This window comes from Ixodes scapularis, unplaced genomic scaffold (assembly GCF_016920785.2).
Source record: "Ixodes scapularis isolate PalLabHiFi unplaced genomic scaffold, ASM1692078v2 PGA_scaffold11__112_contigs__length_91849675, whole genome shotgun sequence".
Classification (NCBI taxonomy): domain Eukaryota; kingdom Metazoa; phylum Arthropoda; class Arachnida; order Ixodida; family Ixodidae; genus Ixodes; species Ixodes scapularis.
This window is the reverse complement of record NW_024609837.1, coordinates 45363463-45390712: the sequence shown is the minus strand read 5'-3', so window position 1 is coordinate 45390712 and position 27250 is coordinate 45363463. Positions and strand designations below refer to the sequence as shown.

Below are 27250 nucleotides of genomic sequence, written 5' to 3'. Positions count from 1 at the left end.
ATAGAGTGCTTAACTGCACCTAATATGCTCCAATTGTTTTCATTGCTTATCTTTACATCTCATGGTTTAATTGCTTATTGTAACACACGAAAAACACGTGCATGCCCACCACATCATAGCATTTCTGCGGGAAAATTCTAATGAGCAGAATCAAGGAGCTACCTAGGCTCGTTTGGTTTGCTCGCTACGGTGTACCGTGGTGCGCAAAAAGTGCACACCCCAAAGAGTAAGGTGTTCTTGAACACACTTAACAGTATGAACAAATCGGCTGTACACCCTCGCAGGAGGCGGGACTTAATTGAATACACCAAGTGGTTCATGCAGTCCGCTGTGCTCGGTATCCACATAGGCACGATGCGATGAAGCGGCCAGCAAGATTTTACCTTCATCAAATTTCGTCCGAAGCGCTTCCCAGAGAAGCTGCGCGTCAGAATAACTTCAATTTCAGCTATCTTGGTGCATAAAACCATCGTTGTCCGTTACCCCAAACTTAGTTTGAAATAGCAGGAAACGCTTCTTTCTACTCCACAAACGTTAATACACTCATCAACAGATCAAAACGATATCGCCAGAGCTTAACACACCGTATCTAAAGCTCCAAAAGTCGCATTTTCCAATCGGTAATCATCGCCAAAAGATCCTTTTTAAAAGTCAGAGCCAGCTAGTGGCAGTCTCCAAAGCTTCAATGTTTCTGCAGTAATGACAGCAGGGGCGGATGCAGGAATTTCTAGTCTTGTGCGAATAGTGTATTTTGAGTTCGGAACGAATACGAAGCAAATAGTGGTTTTGCCCGAATATTTTTGATTTGAATATCGAATAGTTTTTCCACGCCTTTCACTACCATTGCATAATACTCAGACGAAAACTCAGCTAAACTTGTGAAGGTTGTTCCACTTGTTTATTTATAAACTAAGTTTAATCTATCTATATTTATGAACTGTGACCTCAGAAGGTCTGGTGTCTTGGGATGGCAAGTAATTAATGGATTTGGCATAAAATGAATCCTGTAGAGATGGCCAACTATACCCAATTGAGTGAATTTAAAAATCGTGCTATATAAAATATTCTTTCTTCAATCTCGAGTTAAAAAAGAATGAATCGTGCATGATGAACACAGGTTGTAAGGGCATCTCTGCCTAACATAGTATACTCTTGCATAAAAGTTTAATTTTGAAACTTTTACTGCAATGTAGATATCACACAGTCGGCACAGGTGCACCATCCCGCTTTGAATGCATGCTTTACTTCCAAGCACGCAATTACGATATTCATACTTTTCCAAGTGTTTATCGCGGCAGGTTACCCTTTGAGTGCGCTTCTTACAAGCACCGGTGCTTGGCGAGAAGCAACACCCGCAGGGCTCGCTTCCGCGGGTATTGCTTCTCCGCAGCGCACCGGTGCTTGGCGAGAAGCGCACTCAACGGGGCTAACCCGCCGCAATCAGCACTTTGAAAAACACGAATAGTGCAGTTCTTCTCGAAGGGAATATCGAATAGTGTATTATTCGGAACTACTATTCGAAATTTCGGATATTCGCACAACCCTAGGAATTTCTGAGGGGGGGGTCAGGTGTTGGTCAGCGTACCATATGTTTAGGAACCCCCTCCCCCTCTTTCTCGTATAACGCCCTAAATTTTACACATGTAGAAATCAAGAGGGGGGTCAGGACATCCGCACCCCCCCTCTAAATCCGCCCCTGAATGACAGTGACAGGAGAACAGTTAGAATCCATTATTCGCTTCTGCTTTCAAAGACCTTTGCCTTTTCTGGCGTGGAAAATCCTTAGAATGCCACCATCCGAACTTCGTGTTTTGCTCTGGAGAGGGTGGATTCCCGAGAAAGAGGCACCATTGCCTCCCTATCCGCTAGCCGGACGCAAACAGATACTAACATAAAGATGACCAAAACCCCACAAGGGGATTGGCTGATCGGTACCTGTTGCCGTGTCAATTGATATTTTTGTCTTTCCTGACCTTCGAAGGGTTGTTCTTAATGGCCGATTCACACTACGGACTGATCCGCGGACAGATTGATCACGTGACGACTTTCCGCGTTTCGTCCGTCTCCCAAGCGCATCCACACGAGGGAGAAGACAAGCAGACGCGAGCGAGGACGGACCGAACTCGTTTACTGGCTCTAGGAAGTGAAGCGCGGCACACAGAAGTCGAGAGAGGTCGGGGTCTACTCACCGCCAGATCCTCGACGATGTCCCTCTTGCGCTCCTCAGCCCTCCTGCTGCTGCTGTTGCTCACTCGCTTCGGGGCGAGAGCCCGGCCCGACTTGAGAGACATCTTGTTGTCCTCGCCGATGAAACCGCGGCACTTGCTCGACTCACAGTAGCACTTCTGCGCCTCTTTCCTGGAGCGAAGGAAAGAGAGAGCGCGCCGGGCAAGAGGGGACGGCGTGTCAAACGCAATGTCCTTTTCCGTGGCAGCCGAAAACATTGCGGAAAGGGACACAACGTTTCTGCAACGTTGTTCGAAGTGACAGGACAAACTTTGGTCGTAAATTTTAATAACTTAACTTGCTGCCACCATCACTGTGGCCCTTGAACACTTATTACCTGCATATATATTTTTAGAAAGTTTACGTGCCATTCTGCCCATCATCGGCTCAAAATATTTCGAGAATGTTACAAGCGACTATTTTTTCATAGGCAGCGCAGAGAGTTGATCTCATAGAACTGCAAAACTTTTAGTCTGGAAATGCACGGGTAGGATATGTCCCAGATCTACCCAACAGACGGCTCCCAGTGTACAAGTGCATTAAAGGAAAGAGCCCACTCAGACGCAAATCTGCAAACCGACCTTATCCATACTCCATTTCACCCTCATATGCGGAGCAAAAGTTTGTCTGCTTCTTGCACAAGGGCGACGTCAAAACGACGAGCTCCGATTGGCTCTGATGGAGAAATAGTGGGTAGACCTCCATGCTAGCTGCCTTGAGGTCTACCGGAGCCAATCAAAGCTTAGCATTCTGACGTCGCCGCAAGCCCTGCGCAAGAAGCAGATGAACTTGCACTCAGCATAGGCCTTAGGTGACGTTACAAGCCGTCACAGCCAATCCGGCGCTGTGGACGTGTCACATGACTGCGCACCCTGCACATCGCTGCATTCCTCCCGAAGGTCACGTGACTCTCGCGCAACAGTGGACTGGATTTGATGGCTCGAAGCACCCTATGCGGTCGGTCCGTCGCAAGGCGAAATGAACCGAAGGATGCCATTCTGAGTTGAACCCAGAAAACCCGAGAACATGGCCTCTAGTAATTGTACTTTTTTCTTTTTACAGCGTGAAAGGATTTTTATGGAGGCCCTCCCAATCCTAGAATTTCGTTTGTGCACTTCTTGCTAAATTTATTAGGCTAAATGAATTGGTGTTTAGGTATCGTAACATGTACGGCGGTTCAGTTTCCCCACTAGACTTAGCAAAAACACTGATGTCTCGTGACCTACACACCAATTCGCTTTCCCCCCTCAATTTTGCGGAAAATTTTATGTCACGAGGCCTATACATCAATTTAATGATCGCACCTTAAATACTGCATTTCGAGCCCCAACCTCCCCGAATTTCTGCACGTGGCTTCCCTCAATTCTGACGAATCACTTCCCCAAGTGGCTTCCCCATTTTCTCTTACTTTCTTTTTAGCTTTCTACAAAAGGCTCCCAAACTTCCCCAAACTCCTAAAAAAGGCTTCCCCACTTTCATACAAACGGCCCTCTCTGACCTGCTGCAAACAACTACCCTAACTTTCTACAAATGGCTTCCCCAATTCTCAAAACGGCACAAACAAAGAAAGAAAAAAAAAAAACAACAAGGTGACCCAACTTACCCGTATCGCTGGAACTGGTAATCGAAGGTGAGCTCTTCACCCGCCCTAAGGGGGCGCCTCGTGAAAAAGCCGATCCTGAGCTCCCCGTTGACGGTCCACTGAAACGGGGTGACAGCCCTCGTCACACTCCCACCGCCCTTTCCCCAAATCCCGACCACCGTTACTTCCACCAGGTACAAAAGAAAAGGAGAGCACGTAATTTCCTCTCAAGCCCAGTAACCAGCAAAGCAAAACTTCTTGGGCATCACTGAAACCGACTAAATCGGTCAATTGCAGATTCAGTGATGCGACTGCAAAATCCTGATTTGGAGCGCTTAAAAACAAATTTTGGAGCACTTTCGAGCACCTAAAAATGGCTTTTGGAGCACTCTGAAGCACTTAAATATGAAATTTTTAGCCCTTGTGACCACCCAAATATCACTTTCCAAAGTACTTTTGAGCATGCACTTATGAAATCTTTTAACCACCCATGTTTAGTTAAGTGAATTTTAAACTTTGCAATGTTGGTCTCCACAGGCTTAACTACGAAAAATTTATCTTTCATAGAAATTTACTGTGAGGAATTTCTAAACTTATCTTTTTCATACAAAAAAAGCTAATACAACAGTTGATGAAAGTTACTGTGCATTGTTTATTTTGATTGCAAAGAACCTATCAAAAGCCCGTCCCTAAAAGCTTTGACAGCTTCTCATTTATTCCTGCCAGCTTTGTCGTGTTTTCAGAAAGGCTTGGGTTTGCCTCAGAAAGAAGCACCTGCCCTGCATCTATTTCTTCCAAGTTCTTGATAGCCAGTCCCGTCTTGATCAGTTCAAGCTGACACTCATACGCCAGAAGTGTTTGCCAAACGTAGGGTGGCACTCAGTTGGTTGAAAATTTTAGTGCACGACGACTTTTCACCGAAAGACAGAGTAGCGTGGGTGTAACTCCGTTTTGTTTTGCCAGTACTTTCATTTTGCCTTTTGTCTCTAGCAGATTTTCTTCACTACGGCCGTGTAACTGTGTTGCTCTATCGCCTCCGTGTTGTACGTTGTGCCTACAATGTTCCTTCCTGTGCAGAAACACCGTGCGGCTCACCGTGTGCGCAGATAAAGAAAAATGTGGCACATTTTTCATTACTGAGTGGCTCTTACCTTCGAAGTTATAAGGCTGCCGTCCTGTCGCACTAGTTAGTAACCCCTTGTGGGATGAGGAAAAAGTCCACTTTTGCAAAGTTATCATTAGAGCCCTGCGCGGATAACAGTTTGATTATCCGCATCCGCAGACTTTGTATACGCATCGGAACCGCATCCGTAAACGTTTTGCATTATTGTATCCCTACCCGATCTGCATCCGCATACTTTGTATCCATATCTGAACCGCATCCGCAGATTGTGGAACCACATCCGACTAGGGTGTCACAAACTTTTGTCGAACTGGATTTTCAGGTCGAACTTTCAGATTCAATTCAAACTTTTCTCCAGATTCAACCTGTTTGATTTTGTGGACAGTGTGGCCAGACCTTGGAACAAGCATGTCAAGGTTTGGAGAATTTTTTTTTTATGGAAAGGGTTATTTTATTTTTGCAAACAGTTTACAGTTATAAGAAAACCAATTCTAATCCCTGAAGAAGGTAATAACTTAATTTTGTGTACTGCATTAACTGAGATAAGTAATCAGAGCTGCCCTTAATGCATCCATTAGCCATCACCATCCAATCCCAAACCAACTGGCCAGCCTGTGGTTCGACTCATGCGCATGCACACACGGGTCGAATCTCAATACAAGGTTCGCCGAACTTTCCACTAAAAGTTCGAAAAAGTCTAACTCGAATTTCGGCCGGTTCGCAACACCTCCACATCCGACTCACAATCCAGGCATTCATTGTATATTCATAACATCAAACGTAAATAAATAAAAAAAAAAACACTTTTTAAGTTGTTTGCTTATCTTCTTTCTAAGAAATCTTCAGGTCACCTTTCAAAAGGGATGTCTTATCATTATCAGTTTCATTGAATTTATATTAGAAGCAATCAGCCTTCCCGAGACGTTGTGCGTCGAAGGAAAAATGATTTAGCTATGTGATCGTCCTAGGAGTCCGCGACACTCTGCCCGGAGAAAGTCTTTCGCTCTTTCCCTGCCAATGTACTCGCTTTCTCGGGACGATTGATGCCCTGCATTCTTTACTTTTTCTATAGATTGCATTTTTGACGAGATGGAACGCACCAACTGAAGCAATCTTCAGTGAGAATCAGATATTTCTTAGGATATCCCTATCGTTTCTTCGAAACGCATTTTGTAAAAGTGTGTTTCGTCAACAACTTTTCATGGACATACATTTCATGGATACACGGTTTGTGTCGCAGGGGCACATGCCCCTGCGACGTTTTGTTGACAACGCATTTCTTCACTAAGCCGCTAAAAGCTATCGCGCGACTCACTAAGGCACGCTGAACCAAACCATGCCTCACTTGCGTCTTTCCTGTCATCCAGGCGGGACGCAAAACGTTTGTTACGAAAATAGCAGGGTTGTGTGCGACGAAACCACCTCAGGTTTTTCTATGAATTTCCCGGTGGCATTCAGTTCGTCGACTGAATGCCACCGGGCAGAAATTTTGATCCGGATCCGCGGATATCCGCATCCAATCAGCAATCCGCCAAAATTTGTCTAATTTTTATCCGCATCCACCAGTTTCCTATGGATATCCGCGGATATGCAGGGCTCTAGTTATCATGACTAGGCTTTTTCCGCGTGTGGTTAGAGCGCCTGACAACTAAGCAGTTCACCATCACACTAATGAGTACACACGGCACTTGGCAGGAAGCATCTTCAACGAAATGAAATTAAGACACATGACCGCATAGCCAAGCCAGTCAAACTGTACACCAAAAACACAAAAAGAAAAAAGGAAGAAAAAAAAAAGTTACCTTAAAGATGGCAGTTTTTGGCAAAAATGAACCTACAGGCTCCATGAATACAACCTATGAAGCAGGCACATAGCCAGGATTTTGTTTCAGAGGAGGAGGGGGGGGGCATGACAAAATGCTGTATGAGGGGGAGGTGGGAAGGAGGACCCAGCAAAATGGATGATTTTGGGGGGGGCCCAGGCCCCATGGGCCGCCCCCCTGGCTACGTGCCTGCTATAAAGGCCCATTCACTCTCTTGCGACCGAGTATGACCGAGAGACCGAGACTTCTTAAAACCTCTTAAAATTACTTTGAACGAGAGAACACACTGGCACGCTGGCACCATCTAAGCGGTGACCCTGGAACCGCACTTCACAAAAGCGAAGGTTTTGCAGAATTTCGGAGGTCAAATGTATGTAATACCTATAAGAAAGGCTTGTTTATAATGTTGACAAAAGTTTTTCGAGCCAAGAAAGAAAGGATAATGCGCGAAGGAAATAGAAAATATGCTAGACCACCAAGACACAGTGTGTACTCTCGTTGTAAGAGGTTTAAAGGAACTCGGTCTTAAAGGGATACTACAACGAAATTTCGGCGCTCATTTTTTGGTCTATATGTGTTCAAAAGAGCAGTATCACATGGAACGTACCAATATCTTGTTAAAAAAGTCTCGAAAAGGAATTTTAAAACGAATTAAACGATTAGCAAAGAGCACCTGGTGGATGTCGCTAACGCCTCGTTTGTAATGCTCGTCTAGGAACCTTGACAGCTAGTAACGGAGGTTGTCTCGTCTCCGGCCACGACGAAAGAGGGGGGGAAGGAGGAACTCCCCTCTTACCGAGAATCCCTTTTGTGTGTCGCAGAAGTCGCTATTGTCCCCCTAGAAGATTATAGAAGATTAACCCGTCACTCAAAATTCGTACAAAAGCAGCCGCTTCGGTGGCTGGAACGACTAGGCCACCCTCTCGACGTCAGCCTCGCCATAGCTTTGCTCGTCTTGAGACGACCTAAGTCACGATTGCGTTGGATATCACGTGCTCTAAGCTGGGCCTTCTCCGAGCGCTTGCCAGAGTGGGCCGTTTATAACGAAAAATACAGCCACCAGGATCAAAATACAAACGTGAGATTGTCATTTACGGATATTTTGGATCATATTCGACCTATTTTCGAACACGACGGGAATATTTCAAATTTCGTTGAAGTATCCCTTTAAGAGGTCGCAAGAGTGTGAATGGGCCTTAAGGCATCTAAAACGACCAGTCACTTATTCTAAAAAGGCAATCATGTCCTTTATATTGCAGGATTTTTCTTTTAACTCCTCACAATGCTATTGCAGTCACTGGCAACAAAAAACAATTATAGACAAGAGAACAAAATGAAAAATGATTAAAAGTCTCTGCATTGCGAAATTGGAGTGCAACTCTTGAGGAGGGGGGAGGGTATGCTCCCCCTCCCCACCTCCCATTTAGCGGGATATTTTCGGTAAATTTAACGGAGAAAGTTTTCCGTCACATTCAGTGAAAAATATTGTAAATATTTTTGCTAAATTTAGCGAAAATTTCAACATAAAATTTAGCGGGTTAAGTTTCCCCGCTAAATTTAGTGGAAACATTTCTCCGCTATATTTAGCCGGCAAAGTTTCCCCGCTAAATTTAGCGGGGAATTGACGTCGCATGACCTCAACACCAGTTCAGTTTCGCCGCTAAATTTAGCGGGGAAACTGTGACGTCCCATACCACAATGCGCGCGGTAAAACGACGGCGATGCCGCTCGATGCAAAACCAAGTGCATAACCAAAAAAAAAAAAAAAAAAAGGAATCGCGGATTTACATTTGCGCTAACGCAAGGGTGGGCTTCACTGCCGACACACGACGTCCGACAGCGGCACATGGCTACCACGTGGTCCCGAGTTTCTGCCATCGCCTTCGCGAAATACGATATCTCCGTCAACCGAAACCGGCCACAGAAGGCAACTGAAACGTGCCGGCTAGCATTAGATAACGCAGGCGCCAAGTCGACTGTCGATCGATTCCAACTATGCCGGCCGAGCCGCTCATTCACACTGGAAGCGGTTGCGAACGCGGGTCCGCTTCCAGCGTCAATCCATCGGGGACCCGAAGGGCCTTTGCCACGAGAACGCGTCAAGAAACAGGCACTACGCCGAGTGTCCGGTTCAGTGACTCAGACGCGGTACCGCTAACGAACCATAAGCCGATCTAAAAAATGCGGGAATCTGAGATTAGGCCTAACATCACATCGTTGTACAGCTGACTAAACAAAGCCGTTCTACAAATGGGGAGGCACTCACTTGATCGAATGACGTTTTAGCGAACGCCCACGTTTCATCGAATGACACTTTGCGGCGTTTTCGGGTGGGCCAAATGAGTTCATATTTTTGTAATGAGTTGCCGCAGACTGTCGCCGCGAAGCGGCGTAAAGCGCAGCGCGACGGATGGGTTAACGCGCGCCCCCGTTATTCGCTAAAACGATCATTCGCTCAAATGTCGCCGTTCGCTAAAATGTCATTCGCTCTTGTGATATGGACCAGTCGCCGTATAGCTGACTAAACAAAGCCTATCTAAAAACGCCGGAATCGGGGATTGGGCCTAGCGTGATGGATAGGCAGCTCATTTACAGACTCGGTCGTTGTATAGCTGACTAACCACAGTCGATCGGCCGATCTGTTCCAACACGGAAGTGGAGAGAGAGAAAAAAAAAAAAAAAAACGCGGGAATCGGGGTATAGGTTTAACGTGATGGGCAAATGGATAGCTTATCTCATTGCCTGTCAACAGCAACGGGGCCCGCAGGACGGTACACGTTCTCTTATCAACAGTATCGTTGCCAAATTCACAGTGGAAAGGCCGGTTCACAACTCGCGTTAGCGCACTAGTGGAGCTGGTCGCAAGCAGTCACAAGAGGCTGAGAAACCGGTCGTAGCGCAGTCGGTCGGTCATCAAACGCATAAGTGCAACCAGCGTTGAATGTCATAACGCGCCCGAGCGTATATAAAAGAAAAAGCTACCAAATATGTCATGTTACGGGAGCATCTAGTTGTAGCGTAATACATTCGGCGCTGAAACGTCAACACATGCCGTGTTTGTTTGTACACGTGCATTTGATTTAACAGCGGACCTACCTGCGCGCCGACTGTTGTCTCAACGCCACGGGACCAAGAAAACCTCAACGTTGACACGGCAGAAAAATAAATGTTTTCAAAATGAATGACCGCTGCCACGTGCCGAAGTCGAGGTTATCTCCTGGCGCTGGTCGAAACGCGAGTGCAGGTTTTCTTTGTGCTAACTTGGGGGCAAAAGTTGTGCCACAAAGGGGCAAGGATAATCCTAGGGGAATCTAGGTCACTGGAGTGACCTCGTAGGTCACTCCAGCTCAGCGGATCTAAAGAAGTACGCATTTTAAGCAAAGATAAATAAATAACTGCAGCTCGATAAAGCTACATAAAAATAAAAATTTTAAGCTAAAAAGAAAAAAACCGGGTGGTTAAAATTAATTTACGCAAACCAGGGGCGACATGGGCCCCCTTGTCCGAGTGGAAAGTAAGAACTGCTCCACAGATATGGCACTGAAAAACGCAATACGTAAAATAATTTAAAAAAAAAAAAAACATTTGCGCTGAGCTATTTTTTGCGTCAGAGATCAGCGGGCTAGCGAGCGATAACCTCCGACTCCCCCCAAAAACGCAAAAGCGAGAACAACGCCATGTGCTCTCTTTTCTTTCTGTCGTTTCATCTTTCCTCAATCCGGACGAAGATAATAATAATAATAATAAAAAAAAAAAGGAGGTTCTATTTTACCGCTGCGAATGCTACGAGCCATTCACAGCCAATCCAGCAGTGTAAACGCATCACGTGATACGTTTACAGGTCACGTGACATTTGCCGATGGCTCGTATCGTTTGCTGTGTCGCCCGAGCCTGCACTCCGCGCGTGAGTCACGTGGTCACGTGGTGCAAGGTGAAACCCGTCCAACGAGCACGTAGCTTTCAGCGTCCTGACAGCTTAGCAGTAGTCCCCATAGCTCGACGGTACTGGCCGGCATGGGCGTACCAACCGCGGGGGAGGGGGAGGGGGAGGGGCAAGCGGGGCCCTTGCCCGCCCCCACCTTTCCAACCTTTCCACTCTGGCTTGCTGACTTGCAGCCGGCCATTACTTCGTTCCCACCATAGTACAGCTTTGCTGGTCTTCCTTCGTCACCAGAGTAAAAAGGCTGGACGTTTTTACTGACTTGGTAGCTTTTATGTGTTGCTGCTTCGCATGTGGTTTGTATATACGCTTTGCTTGTCCTGAGTAAAACTAGTTGAAACTTAGCGCTTGTCCTGTTTACTTCTTGCCATTTTTTTTTTTTTTTGCGCTATTTTTATATGTTTAACAAAGGCACTTGACCTGATCTGGCCGTCGGTGCCTTTTTCATCTGTATTTTCACACCTCGCCTATGTTTCCAGATTTCGCACTAATAATGCTTATATGGCCGAAAATGAATAAAAATAAAATAAAATGAAAAGTGAAAAAACACTGCTCACAAGCACGCCAAATGCACCTTATCGGCAACTTCCTCCGCGTCGCAGCATCCCCAACGGGTGGCCACAAAATAATGCGCCCTTTGACCAAGTGGCACGAAGTTTGTTGGGTCGCCAAAAAAAGGCTACATCGTCGTGTTGGCAAGCGGGGGCCGATCCCCTCCGGGCAGCAACCGACTTATTGTAATATCTGCGCATCGGTTAGTTGCACGCCGAAAGGAGGTCTCAGCTCGTTAATATAATGAACAAACAAATGTCTCCCACGACCGAAATCTCTCTTGATGCTTGCTGCCGCACGGTACTAGCAACAATTATGTTGTAATATGTCACGGTAGGCCATACAAGTCCCTAGCCGCCGCACGACAGAGACAATCACCTTTCACCAATCCAAGGCGCCAATGCTCACTACCAATTACATTTCGGCATCAAGCAGGCTTCGTGGGTTCCCTCGTAGTCTTTAGACATAGCAGAAATGCAGTTTTACAATCCGAACCGGAAACAACTAGGGCGCCTTTAATTTTTTCTGTTTACGGCGATGCCGCCTTCTGTAGCTCCCAGTGCCGACAACACGTGCTCGCAAGAAGAAAAAAAAAAAAAATAAATAAAAATAATTCTGCGCGAATCCACAGCACGGTCCCAACGAAAGCCACAGTCAGAAAGTGACACATTCATCCAGAGACTGTAACTATAAAACTATCTATCTCACGTGGCACCCTAATGTCTTGTGACAGGGTGACGTCGCGTAAAATCATGCGACTGGGAAGGCATAGTGTCAGTGATAATGTCGAGGATACACCTTACATCGGCATTTCGAGTATGGGAAAGAGCCCATGACGGCCATTGCTGCAACGCAAAGAAGTAGCCGGAACCAAAATGCCACCAAAGCATAGTCAAAACTTCCTCATGCCGGGAGACGCTCTTTCACGCAATCCCGAGCAAAGAGTCACGACGAAAACAACCCGACGTCACCACCTTTGGCAAAGCGTACATGAAAGCACCCTAGAGAGAGCTAAGTGCCGACGGCTCGCACATTTGCACATTTGGTTTCGAGTGGGACTGACTGCGTCGAAACAGCTGTGACCCCTTCCGACGAGATAGCACACTGGCATGCTGTCACCACCTATCCGGTAACCCTGCAGCTCTTTCAATCTGCACATGTATACACTCCGTTCACTCCTAAGCTAACGGTGCGGTGGAAGCTACGAGTTGGCCGAACCATTCAACAGCCTCCGTTTCATCACGTGGCCCCGCTCTCTGCACGGAGATGCGGGAGGCAGCGTGGTCACGTGGCGATCGAAAGACAAACATACGACCGATCCAACAAGCACGTAACTTCCGCTACACCGTTGGCTTAGGGGCAAACGGAGAGTACAGACCGAAGGTTTTGCACTACCTGCGAGATAAAATGTATGCACCGTCTTCGAGAAATGGTCGCATATGACATGGTCGAGACAATTTCGAGCCCAGGGTGAGATAATGGTGCATAGAACACGAGGAAATATAGGCAGATAGATGACGCCAGTGGTGGTAAGCAGTCGCAGTCGGTACAGCCCGAACGGAAGTGCGCGAAAGCCTTTAGTAGGAACGTTTTTCATGGCACGCGAGAGGAGAGGAGAGACCGCAAGGGTTCTCTCGAAGGTCGAATGAAGGTCAAATATGGGTCGCTCACCTTCTGAGTCTCGCAGTTTGGGTCGCACGAGTGGTTGATGAAGCGGGACACGTTTCCCTTCTGGGTGGCGTCGATGATCTCGTCCGACCGGAGGGCCATGAAGTAGTAGTGCTGGTGGTTGTCCCTGGCGTACTGCTTCACCCGCTTGCGGAAGTCCTCGGGCGTCAGCACCTCCCCCACATACTCTATCACAAAGGCTCCCCTGTCGTCCCCAGACCAGAGGGTGAGCCTTCCTTGAAGTGGCCCCCCCCCCCTTTACAGGGGAAAAAAGGAAAGAACTCTCCCCAAGATAGGGGATAGGAATGCTGCCTTGCAGCAAGACATCCCTTTTCCCGACCCCGAATTAGGGGGTCAAAGAACATCCAAGGTTTTGCCACCCAATGTGTTCAGTCTTAGGAGACAAAAGGAATGACTTTCCCCAAGATAGGGAATAGGGATCCTCGCTCACAGCAAGACGTCCCTATCCCTGACCCCAAACCAGAGTTTAGGAAAATGTTGGAAGTTTTGATCCTTAATGTGTTAACTAAAAGAGAAAGCAAACAGCTTTTCCTAAGACTGGAAAGAGAGATACTCTGCAGTAAGACATCTCTATTCCTGACCCCAAACTAAAAAGCAAGTCAAAAATTGATTTCTCCTTCCCAATATGGAACTTTCCCCAAAATAGAGAAGATTAACACTCCTCTTTTTACCTTTAACAAATACAAGACGAAAAAAAAACAAAAAAAAAACACTGAAGCTGGCAAGAAAAATGTCTATCTGTTCTCCCATTTTCGCTTAACGCATCTCATTTAATGAAATAGAGTTGGAATAATGCTTTTCGTGCAAACAGCAACAACGATGTCTGCGTCAAAAGGCCAAGGAGAAAAAGAAAGTGGTTCTCACGAAGCAAGAGTCTCCACGGTGCGAAGTCCCCAGCCTTTCTTCTCCGTCAAAAACTTCTCCACCTTGATGTAGCTCTTCTGCGGAAGACCGGTGGGGGTGCAAAGGCAGGATCGTGAGTACATTCGCGCCCACCTCTCCCTCCTCAGAAATCCGAGAACGAAGCAATTACCTTCTGGAACCTCCGGTTGCTGCAGCTGTCCCCGTTTGGGCATCGCGATCCACTGAAAGCAATGTGAACCCAAGGGTTTGTATCTTACAACACTACTTCAATGACTCGCCGACGGGTCTCCGAATGTTATTTATATTCTTGCAGGGAGACGACCTCAAACAGCCCAGGGCGGCTTGCCGGCGTATCCGGCAGTTAGAATTTCCGCAAGGGAAATTTTCTGCTCACGAGGTCGGCTTAATAAAGGGCAGGATGTACCCAGCACTCCGGCCAATACCGCTTAGCAAACGTAAGCCCGGCTTACGTTGCTGAGCGTACACAAAGGCAATTCGTTTCACTCACATTTCAAGCCTGTTCTTACTTTTTCTACACGCAAAAGCAGACTTGAGTAATCGAAGAGAGGATGGAATTACGGTGGCGATTTGCCTGTCTCAGCATCAGCTGTTTTGTACTGCATAGTAGAGGCTGGCACAACTTGCACAGTGCTCTAACGCCGCCAAAACTACTCGTCTGAACGCGTTGCTTCGTTCGGCGTCTCCTAGTCACTGGAACTTCCCAGAGTACCGAATTCCATTCAGTCTGCTTACCAAAAGTGAGTCCCACAAAATCCAGTTCTGATTGTCTGGTTTAGCACGCGTGGCGGAAGTTATTAGTCGGCCATTTTGTGGATCGGTCCTAAACCAAAAAGAAACATATATAAACCGATTTTGCGTTACCATGGCTACGGCGGGTACACACGGGTGGGAGCTCTGGGCATCGATGAGTAAGACTGAACAGAAAGATCATTAAATTTCCCTAGCTTTTTTTTTTTTTTTTTTATATATATATTAAGTATTTGCTAATTTGGTTCGGAAAAGAAGATTGCCGGCTCGTTTGCTCGCTTCAGTTGCGCTGGTGCTGCGTTTCTAACTCTATGCCTCAGACGCCTAGCCTGACACTTGACATCAATGTGTTTCGAGGCGAGAGAAAGTGACGAGACAGGGAGGAGCAAGTCACGCACCGCTCGGAATGAAGCGAAGAACTTCAATAAAAACAAACCAGCGTTGCCACAGGCCAAAAACGTGGATACAAGGGCTCGCGCAAGAGCGAATGCTACACCGCGTGCGCTTCGCTTCGACTGCACAGGGCAGCGCCATATGGGAACCACGACTGCTGCCCCGCGACTCGGTTCCGAAACGAGACTTGGGAATTTTGGTACTCTGGGAACATTCAGTGACTCCGTCTCCTTTACACGAGAGCTCGTGCAAACGAGACACAAGACAAAGCCACGTGCTCTCGCAGCGGTGCTGGGCCGTGGCACCGCGAAAACGACGCTAGCCTCGATGATGTAACGGAAAATAATTGATGCTGAGTTGTTTTTGTTTACAGGTACCTTGTCACCACGAAGTCGGTCATGCGACCAGAAAATCCCTCTCGCAAGGATTTTAGCCACCTAGGGAGATGTACCCACGTTAGCCAGCGAACCGCCTCGATATCGAAAACAAAAAGGACCTTTTTCAAATAACGAACACGATCTTGGAGGTTGTTTGCAAACTACAAACGAAGGGTGGCTCGACGTGCCTCCACCAGTCAAACCGCATTGGCATTGTGCTGTTGCACTGGTTTTCATTGCTTTTCCTGCCCCATGCTAACGACGCTAAAAAATAAACAGCAAAAACAGTTAAAACAAAAGCCAGGATAGGTACCGACAACACTGGTCGAGCACGACGGTGCCCTCCAAAAATGGTCCAAAAAGTCAGGGGATGGGATTTATGCATTCGCGGAGACTTACTCGAAAAAAGGTCCACTAATGCTCAAGTCTTTCATTTTTACGCACGAAAACCACTGATAAAGAACTGGCCGCTCAAGACCCCCCTCCCCTCCCTTCCTCCTTTTCCTCGGTCATGCATGTGACACTGCGATGTGCCTTGCAGGCCACAGACGAACGCGAGATCCGAGTCGGCTTTTGTTGGAATGCGATTTGGCGTCGACATGTAGTCCACAGCCAAGAGACCTCGCTCACCACTCGATCATGAGGAGGCGGTTGAGGCAGTCCTCCTCGCAGCCCATGATGCCACGGTCTCTCTCGTCCTTGGTCAGGGAGCAGTCGCAGATCATGCGCCGCACCTCCTTCTTGCATTTGGACTTCTTCCTGCGGGGCGCCGGGGCTCATGCTCCGTCAGCGTTCCAATGGAAGCAACGGGTCGCCCCCGGCCTGCCTAACGAAATCCGCCCGTCCAACCTGTTCGCACGACCCGGTGCCAACGCGGGAAAGGGAAAATCGTGCAGTGTGTACACCCTCAAACCGGGCACCTAGCAATTTACGCGGGTGGAAATTGAGAGGAGAAGACGAGAGCACGCGGGGATGAGAAAGCGACAAGCCCGGACCGGAATGGCTAGGGGGTAGACGCAAAGCTGGCCGCATTTGTCAATGGTCGGCGTCCGAAAGCGCCCTAACTCCGCAAGCCGAAATTCCGTGTTTGTGTTCGAATACTTAGCAGATAAAAAAGCCTTGCGCCCCCTTAATCATTCCAGTTGGAGCTCATCACATTCATATTTACGTACATTCTCCACTACACCAGACAAGGAAGACAAGGCAAGAAAACGGACAAAATACAGACCTAATACTGCAGTAATGTTGGGGTTTGGCACGAATTGCATCTAATGTAACCTTTAACACCCTGCATAAATTATGTGGAACAAGATTTCAATGTCACAATTCACACCATGCTAAGAAAGGACAAAACGACCTTAGTTCTTTCTGCAGACCAAGCACAGTCAAGCCTGGCTGCATAGTACAGAATATTAGCAAAGCTTCAAGAATAAGTACATAATTTAATCACACACTTTTTTATAAGAGAAACACTGCTGATTTTAAGTTTAAGAGACCAAACTATTATTTTGTTTGCGACACCCTTGCATGCCTCGACAAACCTTGCCGCACCGCCAAAATCCAAACACTCCTTTAGTCTAAGTTAGTGATCTCTAAATCGACCGACAAAAAGAGTAATAGTAAGAATCAAACAAGAACACAATTCGATCGACAAAAAGAATACTGATAAGAAAAAAGCAAGAACACAATCACAAAGAATTGGAGGAACTCGCCTTTCGAACCGGTAGAGGTTCTCCTCAATGTCCTCGTAGGCCAGGGACCGCGATGGGGAACCCTTCTCCCTAGATGACTCTCCACCTCTCCCACTTTCCCTAGACTCTCTATCTCTAGATTCCCTGGAAGGGGTCGAGGGGGGCGTCTTCTCCCGAATCTCCTCCCTGCTTGGCGTGGAAATCCTCTTGGTGTCCTCCTTTGCATCGTACGCCCTTGCGGGTCTCATGTCGGTGGGCTTTGCGTCGGTGGACCTCGCGTCGGTGGACCTCGCGTCGGTGGACCTCGCGTCGGTGGACCTTGCGTCGGTGGACCTTGCGTCGGTGGACCTTGCGTCGGTGGACCTCGCGTTGATGGACCTCGCGTCAATAGACCTTGCGTCAGTGGACCTCGCGTCGGTGGACTTCATGTCGGTGGACCTTGCGCCAGCAACTTTGGGGCTGGACACCTTGGGGCTGGAAACCTTGGGGCTGGAAACCTTGGGGCTGGAAACCTTGGGGCTGGCCACCTTGGGGCTGGAAACCTTGGGGCTGGAAACCTTGGTGCTGGGGGGAACCTTGGCGCGAGGAGGGGACGACGTGTCCCGTCCGGGTGTTTTGGATGGTGCAGTGACAGGCGCAGAGGACGGCGGCGTCACGTCACGAGTTTCAAGCTCGCTGCTCCGCCGCCATCGAGACTTCACCTGCACCACGCGTAGTGCGACCGCTTAATTAATGATTTATTTTATCTCCACTTTTTTTAGCCCTTTCCGCTTATCAATTGTCTCGCTCTGGTAGTTCTATGCATGTACTATAATGTGAGTTTGGGCAATGAAATTGTCGTAAGTACATTCCTGACATCGCTCCACCGCACAGGGTGCTAGCATGGGATGGGGAAGGCAGATGACACATACAGCAGATCCTCTCCCTAGTAATGATGGCTAGAGTAAAGTTATTAATGTATGAAGTTTGTAGTAATGAAATAGTAGATACTGTAAACGACTTATTTTTCGCAGGCTCAATATTTCGCGATTGAGTTCAAAGCTGAAGTTTTGGAATAATTCGGGGGTTCTAATTTTCCCGACGCGATGGGATCTCAATATAGATTCCAGTGTTTTACATTTCACTGGAATTGTTCGCGGGACCTACTTTTTCGCAAATTGTAGGAGATTCGCGAAAATTAGGTCCTCACAAAAAACAAGTCGTTTGCATATTCCAGCATTACGGGTATTTGAGGTACTCGAATACTGCAGTACTAAAGGAATTTGAAGTACTGGAATGGTTTAGTATTTCAAATACAGGGTGTCGCAAAAAAAAAAAATTTACAGGGTTTTTTTTACCACAAAAATAAATAAAGCATTGCCGAACAGTCATTTTCCGTTCAAAGGTAGCACTAGAGGTCACAACCAGAAGCCAAAGTTTCAGCCCGAACAGACACCTTATTCAAAAGTTATAACTGATTTTCTGAAAATTTCGATGGGAAAATGGAGCCCAATTTTGTCTGTTTTCGGTTTCTGGTGCCATAGAGCCCCATGTATTCAAAAAATCCGTCGGCCGCCATTTTCCCATTGAACTTTTCAGAAAATCACTTATAACTTTTGATTAAGTTATGGGATTGGGCTGAAATTTTGGCATCTGGTTGTGACCTCTAGCTCTACCTTCGGGCGGAGAATGAGCGTTTGGCGGTTCCTAGTTTAATTTTTCCGTAAAAAATCTTCCTATAAATCCTGTAAGTGCCTGAGACGTCCTACAATAGTTCAGTACAAAAAGTATTTGAGGTATATAAAGAAATCAGTATCACAAACACTACAAACAACTTAATTTTCGTGTGGACCTAATTTTTGAAAATTTTGCTACTTCAAATGTATAACATATATATGACACTCCAAATCATAATATTTTCTGCCCATGAAATATTTCCGCAACCCACACTTTGCGGCATAAATAAAGTAGTTTACACTATATTTAAAGGGACACTAACGGGGTATTTATGCTCACCCAGGTTTTTATTTGTGCCTGACATATGGGAGCCCATGGCTACCCAGAACACAATGTGCGGCTCGAAATTTGTTTTTCTTCTGCCCAAAAACCGCCGATCGAGAACTGGCCGGTTTGAGTTGCGCTCACTCCCTTCTCCGTGGTCACGTGCTGTTTTCTATGGTTTAGTCACAACCACCAAATGTAATCAAAGTCGTGGGTCATCAAAAACCCACTCTCAATATTAAAAAAAATATATATATTATATATGATACCCCTTTTTTGTGGTTTCTAAAAGCTGCAAATATGTTGATTAAAAAAAAAAGTTGCGCAGAGAACCAGAGGCACTCTGTACATTATCTGCGTAATTCTCAACATGGCATCGTATCGCGGGAGTCGTGGGCTGGAGGGTTGAACGAAGTAGACTAAGCGATGGCAGCAAATGACGGGGGACCTGTACTTCAGAACTGTCGTTCGCAGTACCGGAAAATCTGTCTAGCTTCAAAAGATAAATTTTTTCCTGATCAAAACAATTACCGTAAAATACCGAGCAAGCGCCCACTCAAAATTTGAATACAATCGCGACAAAAGTGGGGATGGGCGCTAGTGAGCTCATCAATTTTACATATAAATGTACTGTGCATATTTTTTCAGATGTTTCTAGTTTTAGGGGTGGGCACTTAGTGCGGAACAGGCGCATGCACGGTATTCTACGGTAGGATTTATTCCGTGATTTGCACGAAAACGACGCCAAGTCGTCGTTCCTTCTCCTGGCTGAAGACATCACTCGTCTTACAAACATAAATTGGCAAGAGCTTAAAAAATGTGCAAAGCTCAAGCACAAAGTACTTGACTTTTGGGTATTTTGTGTGACGTGTGAGCTTTTCATCTGCTTTGCACAACCAAAAAACAAAGTAAAAAAAAAAGAAAACAAAATGCGGTCGCGTGTAGCCACGTGAATTCCGGAAACTCTCTCCTCTACATTTCTTCTTCCTCCTTGGTTCAGTTTCGGTTCCGAGGACTTGCGTTTTATGACTTTATTAAAATATATGTGATGCTCTAACAAAATATTGATTGGGTAGTCTACCGACACCATATAAAATCAACTGACAAAAAAATTAAAAACTTTTAGCCGTTCCACTCCTGTGAAGAAGGAAGAGCAGCAGAGCTGTAGCTTCTGTTCTCGCCAGTGGCTCTCCAGGCGAGCTATCTACTCTTCTTTCGCAAGAAAATCTGAAGCGCTCGACGCACGCGACGGTTGCGGACTCATTCGCGCTGCTGTGAAAACGGTGCCGCTCCTTCCGCACCCGGTCTTCTTTCCCCGAAGAAAGGGCACGTGGCCAACCCACCGTGAGTCCAAACCGAAACTGATAAGAGCGTAGGAAACAGCGCGCAAAATAGACGAGGACGAAGGAGAAACACACGTGATGTGCGCTGCGCTTGTCATGTGTGTTTCTTCTTCGTCCTCGTCCGTTTTTCGAGCTGTTTCCTATGATAAATCCGCACCAACTCGCCCAACTATCCATTCTTCTATGATAGCTGGAAAGGTCACCGCCATCTATGAGCGACCGCGGCAACCAGACTGGTTGCCTGGTTGCCAGTCGCTTATAGATGGCGGTAGCTGTCCAGAGGTTCGTGTAGGTTTGTGTCAACATTTCTTTGGTACCGGACACAATCCTGGGGAACCTAGCCCTTAACAGCTCCACTGTAATATATTTCTGGGGGGGGAGGAGTTAGTGCCCCCTTAAAAGGGTAGGGAAACGAAATGCTTGCACCTTAATTTTTTTTGTTTAGATATGTGGTTCATGTTTTGTCAACCGCCCAGAAACACTAGCCTAGACAAGTACGTGTTTCTAGGCAGCAGGAAGAGAAGTCAAGAAAACTAATTTTAAAACAAAAGAACAATTTCAAAATTGCGTCTGGTGGTGGTCTGTGAAGCTCCGTTGGAATGCCGTCACGTCATGAGTTCTTAAGAAGCAGCGTCAGTTCGCGGCAGTATGGCTCTCTCATGGAGTTACTTAGTCCTGAATCTGACTTGGCGGAGAACGCACATAAGCTGAGACTGCAGCCAAAGCTACAAGCGCAAACTAGCCCGCGCCCCTGGCTTTAAGACATAAATTTCTAGCCTGAATGCTCAATCGTTCTGCGGAACAATGCTTCAAAGCAGCGACCTCAAGCTCTCCTGGTTGTGCCATTGCCTGCAGTCACAGCTCTAGAGTGCTTCTGCAACGGGCAATCTACACCATCGAGATCGCCATTCTTTGCAGGCTTTAGGTAGGAGCTTGATCTGAGGATGCGGGGACCTTTGTCAGGTCAACCATTCGCCACTGCTGGGTATTGGCGAATATTTCTACTTACTGGTTCCCTCGAGCCACTACTTCTGCGGTGTGAAACTAAAACGGTGAGGCAAACGCTCGTGACACATAAAATACCGGCATGGCCGCAAATGATGTTACGGTAAAACTATGTATAGGCCATAAGGCGTACAGTCCTCAGATATTACTAGACGAGATGGTCACGCATTAACGTCACCAAGCGTCAAGGCTTGCAACTACAGTACCCTTGACCATGCGAGAACTATTGATGTCACGAGCGCGATACGCACTGCGCTTTTCGCTGGCCGACTTTGAAGCGAAGGGTAGAGAGCTCGTGTTCACATCATTTCGTTTCTGTACTGGGACATGCCACAAGCTACTGGAACAGTCCTGTGTTACAAGTAAACGAGGTATTGGAATATCCAAGTATATTACGAGCCTTCAACATAGTATTGGAATAGTCCACTATTACAAGTTTTGAGGCACTGGAATAGTGAACATTTCATCTAAAGAAGCCCGGCCTTGCAACGGAGAGGTTCTGTTGTTCCGGTTAAAGGGTTACTCCAGCGATTTTTTCGTGGTCGCTGATTTGCCTCAAAATTGACTTAACACAACGATAGACATGACTCTAGTTCCCCAAGTATTGTGTGAAAAAGAAAAAAAATTTGCGAAGTTATTGAATTTTCGAATTTCGTTTTCATCGTGTTTCTCAAACCAGGAGCCCCTACTGGCAACACTGAAGTGTGACGATTGAAATGGTATAAAGTGGGCAGTAAGCCATGTTCCCAACTGATTACAAGACGTTTGATGGTGCATGCAGGGAGTAACAGCAGAGCTGAGAAGAGCGCTCGATCCAATTGGCGCTTAATCTCACCGAAGCGAGAGTTAAGAAAACGAGCAGTCACGGCAGCCGCGTCATGGCGCTGATAGCACGGACCTGTCGATGGTCCGGCGTTCACCTTCATATCGCCAGCGGGTGTACTTTCAAAGCAAGGTGCAAGTACTTTTTAGCACATTCTTTCGGGATGCCATTTTATTCCCTTATAGATTTTTTTGTTTGTTTTTTAAACTGGTATGCATTGTTTCAAGGGTAATGGGGGTGCATCAGCTACTTACCGAAATGGCGGAAAATGTCAGATAAAGTCAAGTTGACAAAGAGTGTAGCTGTTTTACTCTCCCCGACAAACTATTTAACACAAACGACTTACGAAGCACTTATTTGTGTCAGCCTTATAGCCACCCTTATTCACTCGGAAAAATGACCAGATGACGTCTCCAAAGACGATGGCATGTTTTCACATGACGAATGCCATTTGTTTCTGTTTTCTTTTATTCAAGTTTGGGGAATGTACTTTGAGGCCAAGATTTGTACTTTCCTTGGAATGCACCCGAAAAAATACTTTCAATAAAGTACAAGTACACATACTCGGAAAATACACATACTTCAAGTAAGGTACACCCCCTGCAATATGCAAGAACCATTAGAAAATGCATTTTAAAGTGGATCTGCCAAATTCGCTTTGACAAGGCCAACATTTCTTAGTACAAAAAAAGTAATTAACCTTTCTTCTTCCCCCTACCTCAAAATTATATGTGCCTGGCATGTGTGGGCTTAACACACAGGCCTATACTGAAAAGGCAAATGGGTCTTTCATATTGCAGGAGACTCTACAAGTTATCTAGACCTGCTTGCAGCAGTACTTTAAGTGTAATGTACTTAAGGGGACAGTGACACCCCCCAAAAATTGTTTTGTATTTTTTGCCAAGCGGGAAGTGTGAGAAGTCTATCCAATCAATATTTTGCTACAGCGTCACATATGTTTTTAATAAAGACAAAAAACGGAACTGCTCGAAACCGAAACTGGACGGGGGAGGAAGAAGAACTATGGAGGGGGAAAAAAGGTACCAAAAATCACGTCACTGTGCAACTTCTTTCCTTTTTTTTTTTTTCTAATTGACGTTTTTGCAACGTTTTCAAAGCCACAAAATATAGGTGTCTTATTTTCAGTCTATTTTCAGTACTGAGTGTGTGCCTTCGATGATCCACGACTTTGATTATCCTTGGTGGTTGTGTCTAAACCATAGAAAACAGCTTCTGACCACAGAAAAGAGAGTGAGTGCAAGTCAAAGCGGCCAATTCTTGATTGGCGGTATTTGGGAGGAAAGAAAACGAATTTCAAGCCGTGAATTGTGTTCTGGGTAGTTGGGCTCTCATATGTCATGTATAAATAAAAACTTTGGCGAGCATAAATACCCCATCACTTTCCCTTTAAAGGGTCACTGGCACCCCAAAGGTTGTATATGTTTTTATTGTCAAAAACGATGCAAGTTGTAGTCACAGACACACACAAAAAAAAAACAGAATCTATTAAAAACATTTAACCCACACGTGCATGTTTTTTTTTAATTTTTGGCGCCTTTCTCTCCCGCATTTCACCTCCTCTCTTTTTTTTTTGTGTGACATAATCGATTATAAAATTTATAAGCTTTGTAAGCGACATTTCTATAATATTTAATAATGGCAATTCATGAAAGATATTTTTTAACGCAATTGCAAACGCACTACGGCCCTTTTTTCTTAAATACCGAAAAAGGAGTTTGGCGTGGTGTTGCTCCCTGGCTTTTGTCCTCCCTTGGAACACATGGCAGCGCTCGATGCATGTAGCACTGAGAATGATCAGTGAGTTAAGGAATCAGACAAAGTTCTCTTTTTTAGCTGCCCAATGACCCCTTAGACTTCGAAAAGGAAGTAGCAATACGGTCAAAACAACTGGATTTGGTGTTTGAGTATCATAGTTTTTGTGGTAACTCCGCCAAGGCAGCCTTTCTTTCATGCAGAACCGGAGCAACGTGACCCTTCACTTCGCTCATAAAAGTCCACTGCGGGTTCTCTTCAACCTCATGCCGTTTCAAATCTTGAGATCTCTGAAAGAGCCCTAAAAGAACTCCAAACTAGAAAGTGAAGTGTCGTCTGCTCGCAGTGACACTACTCGCAATGTCGTCTGCTTGCATGAAGTGGTTGACCGCAGGACGCGGGCGAACATGACACGGAGGCGTGAGAGAGACTCGAGTTCTAGGATGACTCATTCTTTGAGGTCACTGGACTGGCGCGGATCACGCAGGAACTTCAAATTCGGCTTTGGAAAATTGTTTTTATTACTTCACAAATACTGAGTTCTCAAGTTTCAAATTTTGAGGGTGATGTCCAGGCATCGTTTTCAATCGTTTCGTATAATAATAAAAAGATTTTGACCTGTCAGTGCCCTTCCAAAGGGACACTGACAGGGTATTTATGCTTGCCGAGGTTTTTAGTTGTATGTGACATATGAAAGCCCAACTACCCAGAACAGAATTTGTGGCTCAAAATTGGGTTTCTTTCCGCCCGAAAACCACCGATCGAGCTGGCCGGTGTGAGTCGCGCTCGCTCTCTTTTCCGTGGTCACAGGCCGTTTTCTAAGGTTTCGACGCGGCCGCCAAATTTAATGTGAGGCAGCTCTTCACGTAACATCTTGGGAGTATTCTTTTCAGAGGCGATCACAGGAATTCACCACGGGCACTCACCACTAATTGCCAAAACTTACAAGTACAAAACAACTGATCTTGAAGTACAGAACAGCGAGTGGAACACATAATTGCAAAGGAATCGCACAGCAAATAGATCCCGCTCCCGCAACGCATTTCATTGTTTCGTCAAAAAAAAAAATAAAAAATTGCACGGTCAGGTGTAGCCACATGACTTCTGCCACTCACTCTGTCCTCTCCACTTCTCAGTGCGGTGAGGGGGTTCCGGTTTCGAGCAGTTGCATTTTTTGGCTTTATTAAAAAAAAATGTGACTTTGTAGCAAAATATTAATTGGGTAATATTCCGATACCATAATAAATCGCCTGGCAAAAAAAAGAAAAAAAAAAGAAAGGGGGATGTCACACTGAAGAAATGTGGCTGGACCGTCATTCAAGGAAGAAACATGGTGTCTGCAAACGGTATTTTGTACAATGTAACGCAGCTAAAAATTCCCATAGATCCAATTGGACTTCTAACTGGTTTTAATTGGAACCAAATGGTTTTAAAGGTTTCAACTAAAAGCACAATTGGTCTGACCAATTGGAATTATTTTTTCCACTTGGAACCTGAAAGAGTTCCAAATGATTACCATTGGCTGTCCAAAATGCCTAATTTGTACCAATAGAAAAAGTCCAATTGGAGCCCAATGGAAATTCTCAGCTCGGATTAGCAGTGTGACCTGCAGTCCAGGCCATGTCAGAATCATCACTCACTTTCTCGGGTCGTCCAGACGCGTCCACGGCTCCCTCTTTGCGCTGCGGAGAAGTTGTCCTCGGAGGGGGAGGGGGCGGGAGGGCGACACCCTCCGCGCCACCGGTGTCGTACGTCGATGCACCTGCCCCTTCCGCGTGCCCGTCCCGCAGCGCCATTGACGCGTCAGAGAAGTCCAGCGCCGCCACGGCTGGCTCGGAGACGTCGTTGGGAGGGGCGTCCTCCCAGCGCGACTTGCGACGGGCGGACCTCGGGGTCAGGACTTTGGTGGGCGCTTCGTCCTGCGGATCCACGAGACGACGTCGCGTTGCGCGTTCGAATAACTTATTGAAAGCGTTTTTTTTAGGCAGCGACTCTTTCGACGTCCGCCGTCGAGATGTCTCGTAAATTATCTCAATGTCTACGACGCCACTTCCGTAAAACGTTAAAATGGTGGCTTCATTATTTAGGCGTCCCCCGTCAATGCTGCCCTAAGGTGGAGCGGAAGCAGTTTCATTCTCTTTAGTTCCTGATGATGTTGTTGGTGTTGCGCTGACAAAGTGGAGTGTCGCTGTGTCGCTATGTCGCGTGCGTTTAAGAAGCTTCGGTACTACTTGGCATTGGAAATGTCTTAGCCAGTTTCAGACGTGAGGTGCCCGGCGGCGATGTTCCGAGCTCTCGCGTGTCATCTCAGCACATGTGTCATCCACAACAAAGGGAAGCTGGACATCCCTCTATCTTTCCTGCACATAACGAATGTAAGCGTGCACGCTACGTAACACAAAGTTTGGAAAGGTTTTGGTGCCTCCATGCCTCCAGTACCGTGTGAGCGTGTCTTCAAAAGATCCATGCGTGCATAAATAAGTCTGGTTGGCTACGAAATGATCGGGATTGAGCAATCTGAGCAGTCCTGCGTTAATCCCCAGTAAAGTCATGCGACAGCTGCAAGACGAAGTCGTTGTGCATCAGTGTCGCATTCTGCAGACATCTGTTTTGTTCCGAATGCTTCCGTTTCATTCCATCTCGTTCAAAAAGCTTTTGCCTCTTTTCATTTATTTATTTCCTGTTCCGGAGTGCGTGAAAGAGCATCTCCTGGCACGAGCTCTTGGCACTGACAGGGGTACAACAGCTATTTGTAGTCGGCTATTTTTTTTTCTCTTTTGCTGAGAGCACACACAGTAGGCGTCAAGTACTACAAAAACCCTAAGTATAGAACGGGTTGTTAACGCCGCGGGGCAGTCCAGTGGCAACGCCTCCGTTTCGCACTCGGCGGACCCAGGTTCGATTTTTGCCGGCAGCGGGCAATCTTTTTGAAGGATTTGGCAGCATCGGCGAAGGACGCCCCACAATGTCAACTTCAACATTCACGACGACAAGAATTAACTGCAACACTGGATGTCGTTTCTAGCGATGGAAAGAACTTATAACATCTGTCGCTGTAATAAAGCGCTGTGAATGCAAACGAGCCGAGTTGTACTTTTGAGAAGATTTTTTGCATTGCCACTGCAGTCGATTGCATGGGACTCGTCGGAAAATGTGTGTTGAACTGCAACACCAACTGCAAGCAAGGCAATATATATATTTATTTATTTTTTACCGCCACTGACCCAATTTCGATCACCTTCCAGTCTGAAGCCACCAAGTTTAGGGCATCAAAATAATTAAATATAATTTGACAGGG

The 27250-nt window shown here is 46.4% G+C and overlaps 1 protein-coding gene across 7 annotated transcripts in view; it reads right to left on the bottom strand.

Moving 5' to 3' along the window:
• LOC8040733 (probable histone-lysine N-methyltransferase CG1716) overlaps positions 1 to 27250 on the bottom strand; it is a 113068-nt gene that overhangs the window by 34511 nt on the left and 51307 nt on the right. For 6 of the 7 annotated variants that reach the window (XM_040504848.2, XM_040504847.2, XM_042288900.1 and 3 more), the window contains 8 exons: positions 25593 to 25871; positions 17050 to 17729; positions 15968 to 16096; positions 13969 to 14020; positions 13800 to 13876; positions 12918 to 13119; positions 3830 to 3927; positions 2190 to 2358 (listed from right to left, as the gene is read on the bottom strand). In XM_040504848.2, coding sequence (XP_040360782.1) covers positions 2190 to 2358; positions 3830 to 3927; positions 12918 to 13119; positions 13800 to 13876; positions 13969 to 14020; positions 15968 to 16096; positions 17050 to 17729; positions 25593 to 25871 — 1686 coding nt within the window. The remainder of the gene's footprint in view (positions 1 to 2189; positions 2359 to 3829; positions 3928 to 12917; positions 13120 to 13799; positions 13877 to 13968; positions 14021 to 15967; positions 16097 to 17049; positions 17730 to 25592; positions 25872 to 27250) is intronic. The other variant, XM_042288901.1, reaches the window with a different exon arrangement.